General features: G+C 47.8%; 1 protein-coding gene across 1 annotated transcript; it reads left to right on the top strand.

Moving 5' to 3' along the window:
* Nucleotides 1-430: 430 nt before the first annotated feature.
* On the top strand, nucleotides 431-22,896 carry SAT2 (spermidine/spermine N1-acetyltransferase family member 2). Its single transcript, XM_063930677.1, has 6 exons — nucleotides 431-761; nucleotides 6,511-6,562; nucleotides 8,406-8,492; nucleotides 9,587-9,688; nucleotides 17,767-17,807; nucleotides 22,442-22,896. The coding sequence occupies exons 1-6, from the start codon at nucleotides 696-698 to the stop codon at nucleotides 22,622-22,624; spliced, it is 531 nt and encodes a 176-aa protein (XP_063786747.1). The 5' UTR covers nucleotides 431-695; the 3' UTR covers nucleotides 22,625-22,896.
* The last annotated feature ends 295 nt before the right edge of the window (nucleotides 22,897-23,191 follow it).

Here is a 23,191-nt window from a genome sequence, read left to right as displayed (position 1 = left end):
CACACACACACACACACACACACACACACACACACACACACACACACACACACACTGGTCACACACAATGATACACTCACATACTGACACTGCATACAGTACACACACACACACACACACACACACACACACACACACACACACACACACGTAACATACACCCATATACACACACACACACACACACACACACACACACACACACACACACACACACACACACAATGATACACTCACATACTGACACTGTATATACAGTACACACACACTAGTATCATACACCAATATACACACACACATACACTAGTAACATACACCCATATACACACACACACACACACACACACACACACACACACACACATACACACACACACACACACTAGTAACATGCACCGATCTACACACACACACACACACTGGTCACACACAATGATACACTCACATACTGACACTGTACATACAGTACACACACACACACACACACACACACACACACACACACACACACACACACACACACACACACACTAGTAACATACACCCATATACACACACATACACTGGTGAAACACAATGATATAAGTACACAGTGACACACACATGCATTGAAGCAGCAATACACTCTCCCCCCCTGTGTGCACCTTGTCCCTGCGGCAGCGGCTGGGGGAGGGGTGTCTGCAGAGTGTCACACAATGGCCGGGTACAGGGTGAGAGCTGCGGAGTTGGGGGACTGCCAGGAGATTATGCGGATGATACAGGTGAGAGGCAGCTGTGGGGGTGACACCTGTCCCTGGTGTCCCGTCCAGTCCCAGGGTCTGCACGTGGGGGAGGGGGCGGGGGGGGGGGGGGGGGGAATGGAGGGGGGACACATGTCACATGACCAGCCATGATCCGGAATTGTAACCCAGCGGTGCAGATAGTACAGGGCCTTATCCAGGTTTCTTACCAAAGCAAACAAGCGCACAACTGGGCATCACCATGTGCACTGCAGGTGGGGCAGATGTAACGTGCACAGAGACCTGGGTGACACCATGCTGCACTGCGGGTGGGGCAGATGTAACATATGCAGAGAGACCTGGGTGACACCATGCTGAACTGCAGGTGGGGCAGATGCAACATGTGCAGAGAGACCTCGGTAACACCATGCTGCACTGCAGGTGGGGCAGATGCAACATGTGCAGAGAGACCTCGGTAACACCATGCTGCACTGCAGGTGAGGCAGATGCAACATGTGCAGAGAGACCTCGGTAACACCATGGTGCACTGCAGCTGGGGCAGATGCAACATGTGCAGAGAGACCTGGGTAACACCATGTGCACTGCAGGTGGGGCAGATGTAACATGTGCACAGAGACCTGGGTGACACCATGCTGCACTGCGGGTGGGGCAGATGTAACATGTACAGAGAGACCTGGGTGACACCATGCTGCACTGCAGGTGGGGCAGATGTAACATGTGCACAGAGACCTGGGTGACACCATGCTGCACTGCGGGTGGGGCAGATGTAACATGTGCAGAGAGACCTCGGTAACACCATGCTGCACTGCAGCTGGGGCAGATGCAACATGTGCAGAGAGACCTGGGTAACACCATGTGCACTGCAGGTGGGGCAGATGTAACATGTGCACAGAGACCTGGGTGACACCATGCTGCACTGCGGGTGGGGCAGATGTAACATGTACAGAGAGACCTGGGTGACACCATGCTGCACTGCAGGTGGGGCAGATGTAACATGTGCACAGAGACCTGGGTGACACCATGCTGCACTGCGGGTGGGGCAGATGTAACATGTGCAGAGAGACCTGGGTGACACCATGCTGAACTGCAGGTGGGGCAGATGCAACATGTGCAGAGAGACCTCGGTAACACCATGCTGCACTGCAGGTGGGGCAGATACAACATGTGCAGAGAGACCTCGGTAACACCATGCTGCACTGCAGGTGAGGCAGATGCAACATGTGCAGAGAGACCTCGGTAACACCATGCTGCACTGCAGCTGGGGCAGATGCAACATGTGCAGAGAGACCTGGGTAACACCATGTGCACTGCAGGTGGGGCAGATGTAACATGTGCACAGAGACCTGGGTGACACCATGCTGCACTGCGGGTGGGGCAGATGTAACATGTACAGAGAGACCTGGGTGACACCATGCTGCACTGCAGGTGGGGCAGATGTAACATGTGCACAGAGACCTGGGTGACACCATGCTGCACTGCGGGTGGGGCAGATGTAACATGTACAGAGAGACCAGGGTGACACCATGCTGCACTGCAGGTGGGGCAGATGTAACATGTGCAGAGAGACCTGGGTGACACCATGCTGCACTGCCGGTGGGGCAGATGCAACATGTGCAGAGAGACCTCGGTAACACCATGCTGCACTGCTGGTGGGGCAGATGCAACATGTGCAGAGAGACCTCGGTAACACCATGCTGCACTGCAGGTGGGGCAGATGCAACACATGCAGAGAGACCTGGGTAACACCATGCTGCACTGCAGGTGGGGCAGATATAACATGTGCACAGAGACCTGGGTGACACCATGCTGCACTGCGCGGTGGGACAGATGTAACATGTGCAGAGAGACCTGGGTAACACCATGTGCACTGCAGGTGGGGCAGATGCAACATGTGCAGAGAGACCTGGGTAACACCATGCTGCACTGCAGGTGGGGCAGATGTAACGTGCATAGAGACCTGGGTAACACCATGTGCACTGCAGGTGGGGCAGATGCAACATGTGCAGAGAGACCTCGGTAACACCATGCTGCACTGCAGGTGGGGCAGGTGCAATATGTGCAGAGAGACCTGGGTAACACCATGCTGCACTGCAGGTGGGGCAGATATAACATGTGCACAGAGACCTGGGTGACACCATGCTGCACTACAGGTGGGGCAGATGTGACATGCAGAGAGACCTGGGTGACACCATGCTGCACTACAGGTGGGGCAGATGTAACATGTGCAGAGAGACCTGGGTGACACCATGCTGCACTGCAGGTGGGGCAGATGCAACATGTGCAGAGAGACCTCGGTAACACCATGCTGCACTGCAGGTGGGGCAGATGCAACATGTGCAGAGAGACCTCCGTAACACCATGCTGCACTGCAGGTGGGGCAGATGCAACATGTGCAGAGAGACCTCGGTAACACCATGCTGCACTGCAGGTGGGGCAGATATAACATGTGCACAGAGACCTGGGTGACACCATGCTGCACTACAGGTGGGGCAGATGTGACGTGCAGAGAGACCTGGGTGACACCATGCTGCACTACAGGTGGGGCAGATGTAACATGTGCAGAGAGACCTGGGTGACACCATGCTGCACTGCGGATGGGGCAGATGTAACATGTGCAGAGAGACCTGGGTGACACCATGCTGCACTGCAGGTGGGGCAGATGCAACATGTGCAGAGAGACCTCGGTAACACCATGCTGCACTGCAGGTGGGGCAGATGCAACATGTGCAGAGAGACCTCGGTAACACCATGCTGCACTGCAGGTGGGGCAGATGCAACATGTGCAGAGAGACCTCGGTAACACCATGCTGCACTGCAGGTGGGGCAGATGCAACATGTGCAGAGAGACCTGGGTAACACCATGTGCACTGCAGGTGGGGCAGATGTAACATGTGCACAGAGACCTGGGTGACACCATGCTGCACTGCGGGTGGGGCAGATGTAACATGTACAGAGAGACCTGGGTGACACCATGCTGCACTGCAGGTGGGGCAGATGTAACATGTGCACAGAGACCTGGGTGACACCATGCTGCACTGCGGGTGGTGCAGATGTAACATGTACAGAGAGACCTGGGTGACACCATGCTGCACTGCAGGTGGGGCAGATGTAACATGTGCAGAGAGACCTGGGTGACACCATGCTGCACTGCCGGTGGGGCAGATGCAACACATGCAGAGAGACCTGGGTAACACCATGCTGCACTGCAGGTGGGGCAGATGCAACACATGCAGAGAGACCTGGGTAACACCATGCTGCACTGCAGGTGGGGCAGATATAACATGTGCACAGAGACCTGGGTGACACCATGCTGCACTGCGGGTGGGGCAGATGTAACATGTGCAGAGAGACCTGGGTGATACTATGCTGCACTGCAGGTGGGGCAGATGCAACATGTGCAGAGAGACCTCGGTAACACCATACTGCACTGCAGGTGGGGCAGATGCAACATGTGCAGAGAGACCTCGGTAACACCATGCTGCACTGCAGGTGGGGCAGGTGCAATATGTGCAGAGAGACCTCGGTAACACCATGCTGCACTGCAGGTGGGGCAGATATAACATGTGCACAGAGACCTGGGTGACACCATGCTGCACTACAGGTGGGGCAGATGTGACGTGCAGAGAGACCTGGGTGACACCATGCTGCACTACAGGTGGGGCAGATGTAACATGTGCAGAGAGACCTGGGTGACACCATGCTGCACTACAGGTGGGGCAGATGTAACATGTCATAAAGACCTGGGTAACACCATGCTGCACTGCAGTTAGGCATATGTAACATGTATAGAGATAACTGAGTAACCCCATGCTACACTGCAGGTGGGGCAGATGTAACAGTAACCCCATGCTACACTGCAGGTGGGGCAGATGTAACATGTATAGAGATAACTGAGTAACCCCATGCTACACTGCAGGTGGGGCAGATGTAACATGTGCATAGAGAGCTGGGTAACACCACGCTGCACTGCAGTTGAGGCAGATGTAACATGTGAAGAGAGACCCTTGTAACACCATGCTACACTGCAGGGGGTGGGGAAAATGTAACATATACAGAGAACTGGGTAACACCATGCTGCACTGCATGTGGGGCAGATGTAACATGTGTAGAGAGACCTGGGCAACACCATGCTACACTGCAGGTGGGGCAGATGTAACCTGTGCAGAGAGACCTCGGTAACACCACGCTGCATTGCAGGTGGGGCAGATGTAATATGTGCAGAGAGACCTGGGTAACACCATGCTACACTGCAGGTGGGCCAGATGTAACATGTACATAGAGACCTGGGTAACACCACGCTGCACTGCAGGTGGGGCATATAGAGACCTGGGTAACACCATGCTACACTGCAGGTGGGGCAGATATAACATGTGCAGAGAGACCTGGGTAACACCATGTTGCACTGCAGGTGGGGCTGATGTAACGTGCAGAGAGACCTGGGTAACACCATGTTGTACTGCGGTGGGGCTGATGTAAAATGTACAGAGAGACCTGGGTAACACCATATAGCACTGCAGGTAGGGCAGATGTAACCTGTGCAGAGAGACCTGGGTAACACCACGCTGCATTGCAGGTGGGGCAGATGTAATATGTGCAGAGAGACCTGGGTAACACCATGCTACACTGCAGGTGGGCCAGATGTAACATGTACATAGAGACCTGGGTAACACCACGCTGCACTGCAGGTGGGGCAGATAGAGACCTGGGTAACACCATGCTACACTGCAGGTGGGGCAGATATAACATGTGCAGAGAGACCTGGGTAACACCATGTTGCACTGCAGGTGGGGCTGATGTAACGTGCAGAGAGACCTGGGTAACACCATGCTGCACTACGGGTTGGACAGATGTAACGTGCAGAGAGACCTGGGTAACACCATGCTGCACTGCAGGTAGGGCAGATATAACATGTGCAGAGAGAGTTAGATTTGGGTGGGGTGTGATCAAACTGAAATCTAAATTGCAGTGTAAAAATAAAGCAGACAGTATTTACCCTGCACAGAATTAATATAATCCACCCAGATCTAACTCTCTCTGCACATGTTACATCTGCCACACCTGCAGTGCCGCATGCCCTTGCCCATTAGTGTGCTTTATTGGTTTGTTAACATACCTGAATAACCCCCATAATGCAATGCCTGCCCCCTGACCCTGATGAGCCTTACTTGCAGACAGTGGTGCTTGCTGACACATTGCTACGTCCTGTGGCCATTCCCCACTAGTGATGATAGTGTGTGTAAGACTGGGGGGGGTTTCCAGCTGTCTTGCAGTCACAGTGCAATAGTATAATGGGCCTGATGCAGGAATAGACGCAGCATCTAGGTTCCCGCAGTCCAGCATACGTCTTTGCTAGTATTCATACACACCCTTACTGCGCACGCACAAACCCAAGCATCCGATGGCGTTCGCAATTGCGCATGACATCGCTAGCACTTGAGAAAGGGTCAACGGCTGAGCTGAGAAAGAGGCAGAGGATGGTGTGAGATTTGTGGTTCAACGAGTGCCATCCTGCTTTGGCAGGCTTGCTGGGACCAGTAGTTCACCTGTAAAAAAAAGAATATATTACTTTAAAAATAACATTACCTCCGGGGGGGAGGGTTACAAGATTTTGTATTTGGTTCATTTATTGTGTGTTTTGCTCTGTAATAACCCATAATGTTTATCGTGCACCTATAGCTACACATTTATACTTAGCGGGTGTACGCCAGCTCGTAGCTTTCTTTATTTCGGCTTCACATGTCCGTACCAAGCTGTGTGTCCTCTGTTCCAGGAGCTGGCTGACTACGAGAAGTTACCGGATCAGGTGAAGATTACAGCACAAGGTGTGGAATGGTGCGAGGAGCAACCGGTGACCGCCGCAGCCTGGGTGGGAGAGAAATAGGGAGGGATAATGTTAGTGACGATTACTTGTTCATGTGACCTGGGGGCCCCACTATGTATCCCAAACCAATCTGCCATCAGAAATATATGGTATATGGGAGCGTATATATCCGGTGTATCCATCCATCAATGTTCTGCAGATCACTAGAGAGGTCAGTAATGTAATAGTCTGCAGGATATATCACTATGTATCTGTCAGGGGGTAGATGGGACAGAGCAATGTGCTGCAGATCACTAGAGAGGTCAGTAATGTAATAGTCTGCAGGATATATCACTATGTATGTATCTGTCAGGGGGTAGATGGGACAGAGCAATGTTCTGCAGATCACTAGAGAGGTCAGTAGTGTAATAATCTGCAGGATATAACACTATGTACCTGTCAGGGGGTAGATGGGACAGAGCAATGCTCTGCAGATCACTAGAGAGGTCAGTAATGTAATAGTCTGCAGGATATATCACTATGTACCTGTCAGGGGGTACATGGGACAGAGCAATGTTCTGCAGATCACTAGAGAGGTCAGTAATGTAATAATCTGCAGGATATATCACTATGTACCTGTCAGGGGGTACATGGGACAGAGCAATGTTCTGCAGGTCACTAGAGAGGTCAGTAATGTAATAATCTGCAGGATATATCACTATGTACCTGTCAGGGGGTACATGGGACAGAGCAATGTTCTGCAGATCACTAGAGAGGTCAGTAATGTAATAGTCTGCAGGATATATCACTATGTACCTGTCAGGGGGTACATGGGACAGAGCAATGTTCTGCAGATCACTAGAGAGGTCAGTAGTGTAATAATCTGCAGGATATATCACTATGTAACTGTCAGGGGGTAGATGGGACAGAGCAATGTTCTGCAGGTCACTAGAGAGGTCAGCAATGTAATAATCTGCAGGATATATCACTATGTACCTGTCAGGGGGTACATGGGACAGAGCAATGTTCTGCAGATCACTAGAGAGGTCAGTAATGTAATAGTCTGCAGGATATATCACTATGTACCTGTCAGGGGGTACATGGGACAGAGCAATGTTCTGCAGATCACTAGAGAGGTCAGTAGTGTAATAATCTGCAGGATATAACACTATGTACCTGTCAGGGGGTAGATGGGACAGAGCAATGTTCTGCAGATCACTAGCTAGGTCAGTAATGTAATAATCTGCAGGATATATCACTATGTATCTGTCAGGGGGTAGATGGGACAGAGCAATGTTCTGCAGATCACTAGAGAGGTCAGTAATGTAATAATCTGCAGGATATATCACTGTGTACCTGTCAGGGGGTAGATGGGACAGAGCAATGTTCTGCAGATCACTAGAGAGGTCAGTAATGTAATAATCTGCAGGATATATCACTGTGTACCTGTCAGGGGGTAGATGGGACAGAGCAATGTTCTGCAGATCACTAGAGAGGTCAGTAATGTAATAATCTGCAGGATATATCACTATGTACCTGTCAGGGGGTAGATGGGACAGAGCAATGTTCTGCAGATCACTAGAGAGGTCAGTAATGTAATAATCTGCAGGATATATCACTGTGTACCTAATGTAAACTAATGCAATAATGGGTATTTGGATAGTGATGGGACAGTGGGGTAATTTTTTCAGTGGGGTAATTTTTTCAGTGGGGTAATTGTTACAGTGGGGTATTTGGATAGTGGTGGGGTACTTGTATATGATATTACGGGTGTCGGCCAGTGAGAGCTGGTTAGTGACGGGATAGAGGGGTAATTAGGATAGAGGGGTATTAGGATAGAGGGGTAATTGTTGGTTCATCCTCAGATCTCCTACGTGACGGCTTCGGGGAGACAGCACCCCTCTTTCGTTGTCTGGTGGCAGAATGTGAAGATGAGGACAGGATGGCGGCCGGTAAGAGAACCTTCCAGAAAGCAGAAAAGGGTGGGGTAGTGCACTAGAGGGGCGCGCCTCCGCCCCAGGATCTACCCCATCTGGTGACCAGGGGGTTATAGAGATGGGGCACAGAGCAGCGGCGATAATAGTGCAGGATGATGGGGTCTATCGGGGACCCAGTAATAATCTGCACATTTCTGGTAAACACCGATACGCAGGTATATACCTACACCCCAGTGCGTCGCCGGTATGCCTACACCCCAGTGCGTCGCCGGTATGCCTACACCCCAGTGCGTCGCCGGTATGCCTGGCAGCAGGGACATCTGATTTTCCCCTCCCGCTGGTGACATCACACTCAGGGGTGACTGCTGATATACTGTATCTGGATGATATATCAGCATTGGCTGTGCTGCAGGGCTCCCCGGATAGGTGTGTGAATGGCGCCATAGACAGACATTCCCGGTGCACACTCCCGCTGATCCGCTAGCGACATATCCTGCATGGCTTGCATGAAGGATATATTGGAAGGTTGTTCCCGGCATTCCTCTGGGATTTTGCTCTTTTGCAAGCGACCATTTGTATCTATTTATTTCCACTGAAGCCAAAGTCACCTCGGAGGCGGCTGTGAGGTCAGATCTTTGGTGTCTCTGTGTATTGTACACATTACAATACACATCTCCACCACTAGGTGTCAGGCTTCTGGCATTCGCTGTATGGGCGCAGTTTTACGTGCTGTGCGTGTTTTGCGATTGTTTCCGCATAGAGATGCAGAAGGAATTTGGCTGCAGGGAGTGTGGATTTTAGTGAGTGTTCACTGGGGGTGGCTAGGCAGATGTAGACAGTGCAAGTGGGATTCTCAGCTGCGGCATAGCATAAAGGCGCAGACGCGGCGCTGACAAAAGACGCGCGTGCACCTGACTCGGACTGATTCCCAGCCGCACACAAATAAACGCACTTTCAGCTCCATTAAATATGTGAATAAGGAATTTATTTTTCATGAGTTTTAGTAAAGCCATTAATACGTAGATAATAAAGTGTTGCAGAATACGTTGCGTCCTGTATATACAGCGAGTTGTGACCTCGCTGCACTAAGTGTATACTGTATGTTCCAGGTCCTCAGCTAGCGGGATACGCTCTGACGTACTTTATCTATAGCACCTGGGAGGGGCGGTCGCTATATCTGGAGGATCTATACGTCACGCCACAGTATAGAGGTAGGTAACATGTAGTGTCTGTAATATACAGTGTTTCCCAAACTCAGTCCTCAGGGAACCTAATAGCTAGGTACACACTATACCACAATAATCCGGCGCTCTGACACTTTTATTGTATAGTGCGTATGATCGAGCATGTCGCCGGTAAACCGGAATAATCTGGCACAGAAACACACACCCAAGATTATACGATCGGTCAGACAAATAAATACAAAATCATAAACCACCCAACAAGCTGGTGGAACATGATGTCTATGTCCTGTTGGGTGGTTTATGATCTTGTATTTATTTCCACCTGGAAACCTAATGGGTCCAGACACTGACATTAATGGGATCCATTCAATGCTGCTACTTTCTGCCTTGAATCTAATATTGGATATGTTTAGGAGCTGTTGACACCCTACCACTATTCTCCGTTGTTACTTGGATTCATTATGGTTGAATATCAATGAGACTTGTCTTGATTAAAATTCGTGTTCTTGAATAAAGTCATGAATAGCTGAAAGTTGAACTATTACATCCTTTGGACTATTTGAGGAGAGTGCCCCCTAGACTACTGGACTTTGGTGTATTTATGTGGACTCACCAATTATAGTGGCAGCACCCCGAAAATTGACTCTAATTTGGATGTGAGTGCAGGACACACACGGATATATATATATATATATATATATATATATATATATATATACACTGCTCAAAGGGAACACTAAAATAACACATCCTAGATCTGAATGAATGAAATATTCTTATTAAATACTTTGGCCCTCATTCCGAGTTGTTCGCTCAGAGTTTTTCATCGCATCGCAGTGAGAATTCTCTTAGCGCGCATGCGCAATGTTCGCACTGCGACTGCGCCAAGTAACTGTACTATGAAGAAAGTAAGTTTACTCACGGCTTTTTCATCGCTCCGACGTTCGCATTGTGATTGACAGGAAATGGGTGTTACTGGGCGGAAACACGGCGTTTTAGGGGCGTGTGGCTGAAAACGCTACCGTTTCCGGAAAAAACGCAGGAGTGGCCGGAGAAACGGTGGGAGTGTCTGGGCGAACGCTGGGTGTGTTTGTGACGTCAGCCAGGAACGACAAGCACTGAACTGATCGCACAGGCAGAGTAAGTCTGAAGCTACTCTAAAACTGCTAAGTCGTTTGTGATCGCAATATTGCGCATACATCGGTCGCACATTTAAGAAGCTAAGATTCACTCCCAGTAGGCGGCGGCTTAGCGTGTGTAACTCTGCTACATTCGCCTTGCGAGCGATCAACTCGGAATGAGGGCCCTTGTTCTTTACATAGTTGAATGTGCTGACAACAAAATCACACAAATATTATCAATGGAAATCAAATTTATTAACCCATGGAGGTCTGGATTTGGAGTCACCCTCAAAATTAAAGTGGAAAAACACACTACAGGCTGATCCAACTTTGATGTAATGTCCTTAAAACAAGTCAGAATGAGGCTCAGTAGTGTGTGTGGCCTCCACGTGCCTGTATGACCTCCCTACAACACCTGGGCATGCTCCTGATGAGGTGGCGGATGGTCTCCTGAGGGATCTCCTCCCAGACCTGGACTAAAGCATCCGCCAACTCCTGGACAGTCTGTGGTGCAACGTGGCGTTGGTGGATGGAGCGAGACATGATGTCCCAGATGTGCTCAATTGGATTCAGGTCTGGAGAACGGGCGGGCCAGTCCATAGCATCAATGCCTTCGTCTTGCAGGAACTGCTGACACACTCCAGCCACATGAGGTCTAGCATTGTCTTGCATTAGGAGGAACCCAGGGCCAACCGCACCAGCATATGGTCTCACAAGGGGTCTGAGGATCTCATCTCGGTACCTAATGGCAGTCAGGCTACCTCTGGCGAGCACATGGAGGGCTGTGCGGCCCCCCAAAGAAATGCCACCCCACACCATTACTGACCCACTGCCAAACCGGTCATGCTGGATGATGTGGCAGGCAGCAGAACGTTCTCCTTGGCGTCTCCAGACTCTGTCACGTCTGTCACATGTGCTCAGTGAGAACCTGCTTTCATCTGTGAAGAGCACAGGGCGCCAGTGGCGAATTTGCCAATCTTGGTGTTCTCTGGCAAATGCCAAACAACCTGCACGGTGTTGGGCTGTAAGCACAACCCCCACCTGTGGACATCGGGCTCTCATACCACCCTCATGGAGTCTGTTTTTGATCATTTGAGTAGACACATGCACATTTGTGGCTTGCTGGAGGTCATTTTGCAGGGCTCTGGCAGTGCTCCTCCTGTTCCTCCTTGCACAAAGGCGGACGAAGCGGTCCTGCTGCTGGGTTGTTGCCCTCCTACGGCCTCCTCCACGTCTCCTGATGTACTGGCCTGTCTCCTGGTAGCGTCTCCATGCTCTGGACACTACGCTGACAGACACAGCAAACCTTCTTGCCACAGCTCGCATTGATGTGCCATCCTGGATGAGCTGCACTACCTGAGCCACTTGTGTGGGTTGCAGACTCCGTCTCATGCTACCACTAGAGTGAAAGCACCGCCAGCTTTCAAAAGTGACCAAAACATCAGCCAGAAAGCATAGGAGCTGAGAAGTGGTCTGTGGTCACCACCTGCAGAACAACTCCTTTATTGGGGGTGTCTTGCTAATTGCCTATAATTTCCACCTGTTGTCTATGCCATTTGCACAACAGCATGTGAAATTGATTGTCAATCAGTGTTGCTTCCTAAGTGGACAGTTTGATTTCACAGAAGTGTGATTGACTCGGAGTTGCATTGTGTTGTTTAAGTGTTCCCTTTATTTTTTTGAGCAGTGTATATATATATATATATATATATATATACACACACACAAACGTTACTTAGAACACATACACACAAACGCACACATAAACAGATGCATATATATATATATAGTTATACACACACACATAGAACACATACATAAAACTCATACATATACACACACATAGGAAACACACACACATATATACACACACACACACACACACACACACACACATAGAACACCTACACACATACAAACAGTATACCCACAAATACACACTTACAATTATTATTTATTTATTTAACAGTTTCTTATATAGCGCAGCATATTCCGTTGCACTTTACAATTAGAATAACAGTAATAGAACAAAACTGGGTAAAAACAGACAGACATAGAGTTAGGAAGGCCCTGCTCGCAAGCTTACACTCTACAATGTCACTGACACCTGGAGCCTGCCCTGAGGACAGGTGCTGCAGGAGGAGATCACTGGCTGCTGGCATTGCTGGGGGTTGGGCAGAGCCCGGAAAATGTTCATCATTAGGCTCCGCCAATATGACACCATTCTGTGAGTAATATGTCATATTGTACCGCCCCTCACCAATGAACTGCGAATCACGGCATATATAGCCGTGAGGGGGTGGGGCTCCAATCGCTGACTGCTGGATAAAATAAAATTGGTCCATTTAGGGGTGGTAGTGTGGTTATGTTTGCAGGGTACTCAGAACCCCCCCTTCCCCCCGTGTTCTAGTGAATAGACTTAAAATGGAGTGCCTGGGATATAGTATGGTTTTCAAGAACAAAGCAGGAGCCAGCACATCCAATATGATGCAAAAAGTTACTAATGAAGCATCAAAAATAACCTGAAGGAGCAATAGTAGGATGCTTGACCATGTCATCACAAATAAGCAGCATTCATGCGAAGTAGAGTACTTATCAATGTGGTGTCAAGGTAAAATAAAGCTAGTCAGCCCAACGCGCGTTTCACTGCTCACAAAAGGTGCATGGTCTGCCTTTATATCCTATATAACATGGTGTCAGGATAAAATAAAGCCATTCATCCTCCTATAGTCACAGTCCTACGTCCGTTTCGCTGCTCACAAAAGATGCATGGTCTGCCTTTATATCCTATATAACATAGTGTCAGGATAAAATAAAGCCATTCATCCTCCTATAGTGACAGTCCTACATCCGTTTCGCTACTCACAAGAGATGCATGGTCTGCCTTTATATCCTACATGGTGTCAGGATAAAATAAAGCCATTCATCCTCCTATAGTCACAGTCCTACGTCCGTTTCGCTGCTCACAAAAGATGCATGGTCTGCCTTTGTATCCTCTATACCTGCACCAATTAGTACTTATAGTAATCCAATCCACCAGCTAGTGTGAAGAAAATGTAAGTGACGCGGTGTCGCCATGGTGATGTTGGAAAAACCCTTACTAGTCAGCTGTAACTACAGCAACAGTTTTAAACAGAGCAAACTAGGGATGGCTATAGTCCAATCTCTGAGTCAGAATCATTGATGTTCTATACTGATGATGAATACTTTTACCATCAATTGTGGAGAACCAGATGGTTTTCCACCATCCACAGTACAGAACCACCTGATGGTTTGGTGTGTTTTTTCTACAAGGTCCCGGGACACGGTGCATAGCCTTCCCTAGAGCAAACTAGTTTGGGGGCATGTACCAGGTAATGATGTCATGTGAGGGCATGACATTAGCACATTCTCAATCACAAAAAGCTGGAAGTGCCTCACGGTCGGCATAGAAACCTGGTTCAAGTTTATAAACTATAATTTGGTGCCCTTTACACTCTCTTTGTATTTGCTAGTTCTTTACGTAGTGATCTCCTTGCTGTACCAAATTGTTTCCTCACTGTAACTACATATGTGTACTTATCTTTGTTTCTATGTCCTATATGCCTGCTTTTGTTTAGATGCTGCTGGTTACACTGCTGTGTTATTGTGTATACACTAGAACCAGGTTTCTATGTCAACTATGCAACACGTTCGACTTCTTGTGAATAAGAATGTGAAGATGTCATGCCATCACATGGTGTTTTATATATATATATATATATATATATATATACATACATACACAGGCCATACCCCACTGCATTTTTTCACATAAATAAGGGCTGAGTCTGCAGTGAGTTGTCAGTCATTTGCCAAAAAAAGTTTGACAAAATTGCACAACTTGTGTGTGCTGTACTGTATCACTACGTTTGTTCACAACTTCACATAAATATAAGTGGTGTGTCCCCCCTGCTGTGTGAGTTGTCATTTGCAGAAAAAGTAAAAAATAATTGTTATTATTTCTTATACAACCAGTGCGCGCTGCACCCCACTGTGACTTTGTTCACATAAATATAAGCAGTGTGATTCCCCACTTTGAGTTGTCATTTGTAAAATATAATTCTTCTGGTTTTTTGTACAACATGTGCTCTGACCCCACTGTGACTTTGTTCACATACATTTAAGCGGTGTGACTCCCTGCAGCAGGAGTTGTCATTTGCAAAAAAATAGTTTAAAGAGTTTTTACATTTTTTGTCTTTTCTTTGTACAACTGGTGTGTCATGTACTGTACCCCACTACGTTTGTTCACAACTTCACATAAACATAACTCCACAGTGAGTTGTCATTTGCAAAATAAAGAAAAAATGAACTGTTCTTTGTATAACTGGTGTGTGTTCATCGATATGGATAATGGCCCTCATCCCGAGTTGTTCGCTCGTTATTTTTCTTTCACAACGGAGCGATTAGTCGCTAATGCGCAATGTCCGCAGTGCGACTGCGCCAAGTAAATTTGCTATGCAGTTAGGTAATTTACTCACGGCAATACAAGGTTTTTTCTTCGTTCTGATGATCGTAATGTGATTGACAGGAAGTGGGTGCTTCTGGGCGGAAACTGGTCGTTTTATGGGTGTGTGCGAAAAAACGCTACCGTTTCCGGGAAAAACGCGGGAGTGGCCGGAGAAACGGAGGAGTGTCTGGGCGAACGCTGGGTGTGTTTGTGATGTCAAACCAGGAACGACAAGCACTGAACTGATCGCAGATTCCGAGTAAGTGTGGAACTACTCAGAAACTGCTAAGAAGTGTCTATTCGCAATTTTGCTAATCTTTCGTTCGCAATTTTGATAAGCTAAGATTCACTCCCAGTAGGCGGCGGCTTAGCGTTTGCAAAGCTGCTAAAAGCAGCTTGCGAGCGAACAACTCGGAATGACCCCCAATGATCAGTGGAGAGAAGAGCAGGATCAGCAACCAACTACTAGCGCTGCAGCTGCTGCCAGTCATAATAGAACAACATCTACTAAATGCAGTCTAAGGGGCAGAAAGTTTAGGAAAGGGCTCCCACAATCAAAATCTTTTACAATGTTAAAAAAGGTATAGAGGTGTCACCTTAACAAAATATGACAAATTAGTGCCCCCCCCCCCCCCCCAAAAAAAAAAAAAAGAACACTAAGGCTCAAACTGTGTGTTCCCAAATTACTAAGGAGAGTCTAGGAGTGTCCACATTAGCTATGCGTGAGTCTGACATTTCTCACACTGTCCTTTCTTTTCTGCCACTGCTGTGTGACAATGGAGGTCATTCCGAGTTGTTCGCTCGGTAAATTTCATCGCATCGCAGCGATTTTCCGCTTAGTGCGCATGCGCAATGTCGGCACTGCGACTGCGCCAAGTAAATTTGCTATGAAGTTAGGATTTTTACTCACGGCTTTTTCATCGCTCAGGCGATCGTAGAGTGATTGACAGGAAATGGGTGTTAGTGGGCGCAAACACAGCGTTTTATGGGCGTGTGGGGAAAAACGCTACCGTTTCTGGAAAAAACGCAGGAGTGGCTGGAGAAACGGGGGAGTGTCTGGGCGAACGCTGGGTGTGTTTGTGACGTCAAACCAGGAACGACAAGCACTGAACTGATCGCAGATGCCGAGTAAGTGTGGAGCTACTCTGAAACTGCTAAGAAGTTTGTAATCGCAATATTGCGAATACGTCGTTCGCAATTTTATGATGCTAAATTCACTCCCAGTAGGCGGCGGCTTAGCGTGAGCAACTCTGCTAAAATCGCCTTGCGAGCGAACAACTCGGAATGACCTCCAATGTTTCATAGATGTGGTATAAACTGCAGTGTGTTTGTGCCGCTGCTCTGTCACTTAGTAACCAACCAGCTTGCTGCAACCTTTGGCCTTAACTGGATGAAAAAAAATATTATGCACTATGAGTTGATCAAAATTTGGTCAAAATTGGTTGGAAATGAATATTACTGAGGTTAATAATACTATAGGAACAAAAAAAGGCCCAAATTATGTGGTTTGGGCAGTTTTTATAAATTTTTGAAAAACAAAAATAGATCCAAAACACATGAGGGCGGTTTTAGCAAAACCAAAACACAATGGCCCTCATTCCGAGTTGTTCTCTCGCTAGCTGATTTTAGCAGCAGTGTAAACGCTATGCCGCCGCCCTCTGGGAGTGTATCTTAGCTTAGCAGAAGTGCGAACGAAAGGATCGCAGAGTGGCTACAAAAACAGATTGTGCAGTTTCTGAGCAGCTCGACACTTACTCCTAGCTTGCGATCACTTCAGACTGTTTAGTTCCTGTTTTGACGTCACGAACACGCCCTGCGTTCGGCCAGCCATGCCTGCGTTTCCCCAGGCACGCCTGCGTTTATATCTGACACGCCTGCGTTTTTACACACATTCCCCAAAAATGGTCAGTTACCTCCCAGATACGCCCCATTCCTGTCAATCACTCTGCGGCCAGCAGTGCGACTGAAAAGCGTCGCTAGACCTTGTGTGAAACTGCATCGGCTTTTGTGAAAGTACGTTGCGCATGCGCATTGCGCCGCATACGCATGTGCTGAAGTGCCGCTTTTTTACCTAATCGCTGCGCTGCGAACAAAAACAGCTAGCGAACAACTCGGAATGACCCCCAATGTTAATACAGATCCAAAACCAAAACACAGTGTAGGTGCAAACTCTACATCAAACCCTATTTAATACTTATTTCTGCGTAAGAAGATCCTTATTCCTATACAGAGGAAGTTTAAATTGCTCTACCATCTTAGCCTCTACCACCTCTGACGGGAGGCTTTTACACTTGCCCACTACCCTTTCTGTGAAGTCATTTCACTTACATTTCCCCTGAGCCTTCCTCTGCCCACTTTCAGCAGATGTCCTCTTGTTATAATCTCTTCCAAAAGCCACATAATAATTTGTATGTGTAGACAGGGCTTTTGTGCTGTAAGCAATGTATACGCTAAACACGTCATTTTCATCCCATGTCTTCGGACCTACCTTCACCTCTGTCTGTTGTCTCTGGCAGGTAAAGGGATCGGGTCCAAGCTGATGTCTGCTGTCGCTGAGGTGAGTGTCAGGCAGAAGTGGCCGCCCACATGTTACAGGTTGTACTCATATTTGGCGATTGGGGTTATATTTATCATACGTACTATAGCTCACATATAACGCTATAGAAGCATTAACACAGCTTACACTCTATACTTCCTGTGCCCTATGAGCCTCTCTTATACTATATGAGTCTCCTGGCGGCTAATAATTGGTCTGCGGGACAATGGTTTGGCTCCATAATGTCACCTGGTGGCAACTGCTCTTTTCATGGTTTTCTTTTTTTAATCCGTGACCTCACCCATTGTACAACGCTCCTTACAATACAGTATGTATAGCAAATTATAGCTCATTCAAATATCACAATATATAACGGGAAAGGTTACTACGCTGAGAGTGTACAATCTCATTAGGCAGATGTGGTGACAAACACTTATAGACAGCGGACAGTGCTATAAATTATTATTGTCATTTATTTGTTAGATTCCATATGTGTAATATTGGTGCACGTAGGGTGGGTATGAGGGTGTACCAGTGCGATTATTACATGTGGCAATAGGGTAGGTGTGAGGGTATACCAGTATGAGTAGTATAGGTGGGAGAAAGGTAGGTGTGAGGGAGCATTACTGGGAGTAGGGTAGCGGCGATGGTATACCAGTGAGAGTAGGGTAAGTGTGAGGGTGTATCATTGTGGGGTAGTATAGGTGGGAGTAGGGTAGGTGTGAGGGTGTACCAGTGTGAGTAGTATAGGTGGGAGTAAGGTAGGTGTCAGGGAGCAATACTGGGAGTAAGGTAGGTTTGAGGGAGCATTGCTGGGAGTAGGGTAGGTGTGAGGGTATACCAGTGGGAGTAGGGTACGCGTGAGAGTGTATCAGTGTGAGTAGTACAGGTGGGAGTAGGGTAGGTGTGAGGGTGTATCAGTGTGGGGTAGTATAGGTGGGAGTAGGGTAGGTGTGAGGGTGTACCAGTGTGAGTAGTATAGGTGGGAGTAAGGTAGGTGTGAGGAAGCATTGCTGGGAGTAGGGTAGGTGTGAGGGTATACCAGTGGGAGTAGGGTAAGTGTGAGGGTGTATCAGTGTGGGGTAGTATAGTTGGGAGTAGGGTAGGTGTGAGGGTGTACCAGTGTGAGTAGTATAGGTGGGAGTAAGGTAGGTGTGAGGAAGCAATACTGGGAGTAGGGTAGGTTTGAGGGAGCATTGCTGGGAGTAGGGTAGGTGTGAGGGTATACCAGTGGGAGTAGGGTAAGTGTGAGGGTGTATCAGTGTGGGGTAGTATAGGTGGGAGTAGGGTAGGTGTGAGGGTGTACCAGTGTGAGTAGTATAGGTGGGAGTAAGGTAGGTGTGAGGGAGTAGGGTTGGTTTGAGGCTATACCAGTGGGAGTAGGGTACGTGTGAGAGTGTACCAGTGTGAGTAGTATCTGTGGGAGTAAGGTAGGACATGAGGGAGCATTACTGGGAGTAGGGTAAGTGTGAGGGTATATCAGTGTGGGGTAGCATAGGTGATAGTTGGGTAGATGTGAGGGTGTAGCAGTGTGAGTAGGGTAGGTGTGAGTAGAAAAGATGTGAGCAGTATAGATGGGATCAGGGTAGGTATGAGGGTACATTAGTGTATGGTAGTATGGGTGTACCAGTGTGAATAGTATATGTGGGTGTAGGATAAGTGTGAGAGTGAACCAGTGTAAGTAGTATAGCTGGGAGTAAGGTAGATGTGAAGGAGCATTACTGGGAGTAGGTAGGTGTGAGGGTATGCCATTGGGAGTAGGGTAAGTGTGAGGGTGTATCAGTGTGGGGTAGTATAGGTGGAATTTGGGTAGGTGTGAGGGTGTACCAGTGTGAGTAGTATAAGTGGGAGTAAGGTAGGTGTGAAGGAACATTACTGGGAGCAGGGTAGGTGTGAGGGTATACCAGTGTGAGTAGTAGAGGTAGGAGTAGGGGAGGTGTGAGGGTGTATCAGTGTGAGTAGTACAGGTGGGAGTAGGGGAGGTGTGAGGGTGTATCAGTGTGGGGTAGTATAGGTGGGAGTAGGGGAGGTGTGAGGGTGTACAGTGTGAGTAGTACAGGTGGGAGTAGGGGAGGTGTGAGGGTGTACCAGTGTGAGTAGTATAGGTGGGAGTAAGGTAGGTGTGAGGGAGCAATACTGGGAGTAGGGTAGGTTTGAGGGAGCATTGCTGGGAGTAGGGTAAGTGTGAGGGTATACCAGTGGGAGTAGGGTACGTGTGAGAGTGTACCAGTGTGAGTAGTATATGCGGGAGTAAGGTAGGACATGAGGGAGCATTACTGGGAGTAGGGTAAGTGTGAGGGTATATCAGTGTGGGGTAGTATAGGTGATAGTTGGGTAGATGTGAGGGTGTAGCAGTGTGAGTAGGGTAGGTGTGAGTAGAAAAGATGTGAGCAGTATAGATGGGATCAGGGTAGGTATGAGGGTACATTAGTGTATGGTATTTTGGGTGTACCAGTGTGAATAGTATATGTGGGTGTAGGATAAGTGTGAGGGTGAACCAGTGTAAGTAGTATAGCTGGGAGGTGTGAAGGAGCATTACTGGGAGTAGGGTAGGTGTGAGGGTATGCCATTGGGAGTAGGGTAAGTGTGAGGGTGTATCAGTGTGTGGTAGTATAGGTGGGATTTGGGTAGGTGTGAGGGTGTACCAGTGTGAGTGGTACAGGTGGGAGTAGGGGAGGTGTGAGGGTGTACCAGTGTGAGTAGTATAAGTGGGAGTAAGGTAGGTGTGAAGGAGCATTACTGGGAGTAGGGTAAGTGTGAGGGTATATCAGTGTGGGGTAGTATAGGTGATAGTTGGGTAGATGTGAGGGTGTAGCAGTGTGAGTAGGGTAGGTGTGAGTAGAAAAGATGTGAGCAGTATAGATGGGATCAGGGTAGGTATGAGGGTACATTAGTGTATGGTAGTATGGGTGTACCAGTGTGAATAGTATATGTGGGTGTAGGATAAGTGTGAGGGTGAACCAGTGTAAGTAGTATAGCTGGGAGGTGTGAAGGAGCATTACTGGGAGTAGGGTAGGTGTGAGGGTATGCCATTGGGAGTAGGGTAAGTGTGAGGGTGTATCAGTGTGTGGTAGTATAGGTGGGATTTGGGTAGGTGTGAGGGTGTACCAGTGTGAGTGGTACAGGTGGGAGTAGGGGAGGTGTGAGGGTGTACCAGTGTGAGTAGTATAAGTGGGAGTAAGGTAGGTGTGAAGGAGCATTACTGGGAGTAGGGTAGGTGTGAGGGTATGCCATTGGGAGTAGAGTAAGTGTGAGGGTGTATCAGTGTGGGGTAGTATAGGTGGGATTTGGGTAGGTGTGAGGGTGTACCAGTGTGAGTAGTATAAGTGGGAGTAAGGTAGGTGCGAGGGAACATTACTGGTAGCAGGGTAGGTGTGAGGGTGTACCAGTGTGAGTAGTATAAGTGGGAGTAAGGTAGGTGTGAGGGAACATTACTGGTAGCAGGGTAGGTGTGAGGGTATACCAGTGGGAGTAGGATAAGTGTAAGAGTTTATCAGTGAGGGGTAGTATAGGTGGGAGTTGGAAAGGTGTGAGGGTGTACCAGTGTGAGTGAGTAGTATAAGTGGGAGTAAGGTAGGTGTGAAGGAACATTACTGGGAGTAGGGTAGGTGTGAGGGTATACCAGTGGGAGTAGAATAAGTGTAAGAGTTTATCAGTGTGGGGTAGTATAGGTGGGAGTTGGGTAGGTGTGAGGGTGTAGCAGTGTGAGTAGGGTAGGTGTGAGTAGAGGAGGTGTGAGCAGTATAGATGGTAGTAGGGTAGGTATGAGAGTACGTTACTAAATGGTAGTATAGGTGGGAGTAGGGTAGTTGTGAGGGTGTACCAGTGTGAGTAGGGTGAATAGTGTTAGCATTGTAGTTGGGAGTAGGTTAAGAGCCAGTAACAAAATGGATTTTCTGAGAGAATTTCATGTCTTTCAAGCTCGGTTGAGTTCGATTGGGCATGGTAAGGAATTCTATAAGTGGGTATTGCTCTTATACTCATCAGTCTAACCACCAGATGTGACTGCACATAAAGCTGAAACCAAAGCTTCCCCATATTTTATCTAGTTTTGACATAAAATTAATATTTCTACAACAGCTAGGGGTTTCCCAAAATCCATAAAATATATATGAAGTCAATATGCAGGGTACGTGCGATTTGGGTATCACTGGGACTTATGGTTTCAGATAAATGAGGTATATAACCAAGCCCACGTCTAACGTTGCAGTCATGTTTGCACTCATTGCTTAATTATCGGGATCAATGTGAATATACCGTATTTTATGCAGTTATTACACAGGGGATATTAAGTGTACTTAAACTAAAAATTAATCTGCATGTTTTATATTCTGTACTGTACAATAAATATAATAATAGGTGAAAGGACTGACAGACCCCAGCTCCACCATGACATAACGAGATATTAAGGTCAGATAACGTGAGGGAAACCAGAAATGGCGCCATGAGCGGCAGTAGAAATCTGATGTGCAAATCGTGTAGCCTGATTGTATAACAAAATATGAAGGAGCTATATAAATAAATTAATAAGAATGAATGTATGTATAATGAGCTGACTGGGTGGAGTTGGCTCCTTTAGCGTCGTGTGTTATGGTAGTTTTTCACCATGTTGGTCTATTCTTTCTCTTTCCATTACTGCCTCATTGCTCGCACAGTCCTGTCTGTCTCTGGGGTGTGCCCGTCTGCAGTTGTCCGTCCTGGATTGGAACCAAACAGCCATCTCCTTCTATAAATCCAGGGGTGCCCGCGACCTGTCGCAGGAGGAAGGCTGGCACGTGTTCAGGTTTCTCCCCGATGACCTTCGACGGATGACTTCCAAAAGCTCAGTTCCCAACTGACTCCAGCTGGCCACCCAGTCCATGCACCTCTGTCAGGTCCTTCTCCGATTGTCAACCGCTGGTGTAGATCATGACCTCCGATCCTCTTTGAGTTCCCGAAAACTGTACATACCGTATATAGGGCTACATATCTATTGAGTAATGTAGATTGCAATAAATTATTAGATTTCAACTTTTTAGTTAGACTGTTTTGGTGTAATTTCCATGAAAAGTCTGACAAAATGCAGAAAGTGTCCAAACCAACACAATAAAATCTTCTGCGTTATTGCAAATTGCTCTGTGTTTTTTATTTTATTTTTGTATTCCCCTCATGACCCTTTCTGGTTAGTATAAAATGTGAAAGAAGGCTTGTTGCATACAGTAAGGCTTTGTCTATCGCTGTGACTGGTCCATACCAGGGAAGGGTCTTCAAGGAAACATCTGCTATCTTGTCACAGGAGCTTTTCCAGCTTCCTGTAGTTCTAAGCATTTACAGAATTGCCAAGGACCCCCCCCCCAGTTGCCCAGTGTAATTCCCTTTTCACTAATCTCAAACGTGCTCAGTTAGAGGTGGACACACATGGAGGC

Source organism: Pseudophryne corroboree, chromosome 6 (assembly GCF_028390025.1).
Source record: "Pseudophryne corroboree isolate aPseCor3 chromosome 6, aPseCor3.hap2, whole genome shotgun sequence".
Taxonomy (NCBI): Eukaryota; Metazoa; Chordata; class Amphibia; order Anura; family Myobatrachidae; genus Pseudophryne; species Pseudophryne corroboree.
Note: the sequence above shows the minus strand (reverse complement) of the source record. Positions and strands in the feature narration are given on the sequence as shown.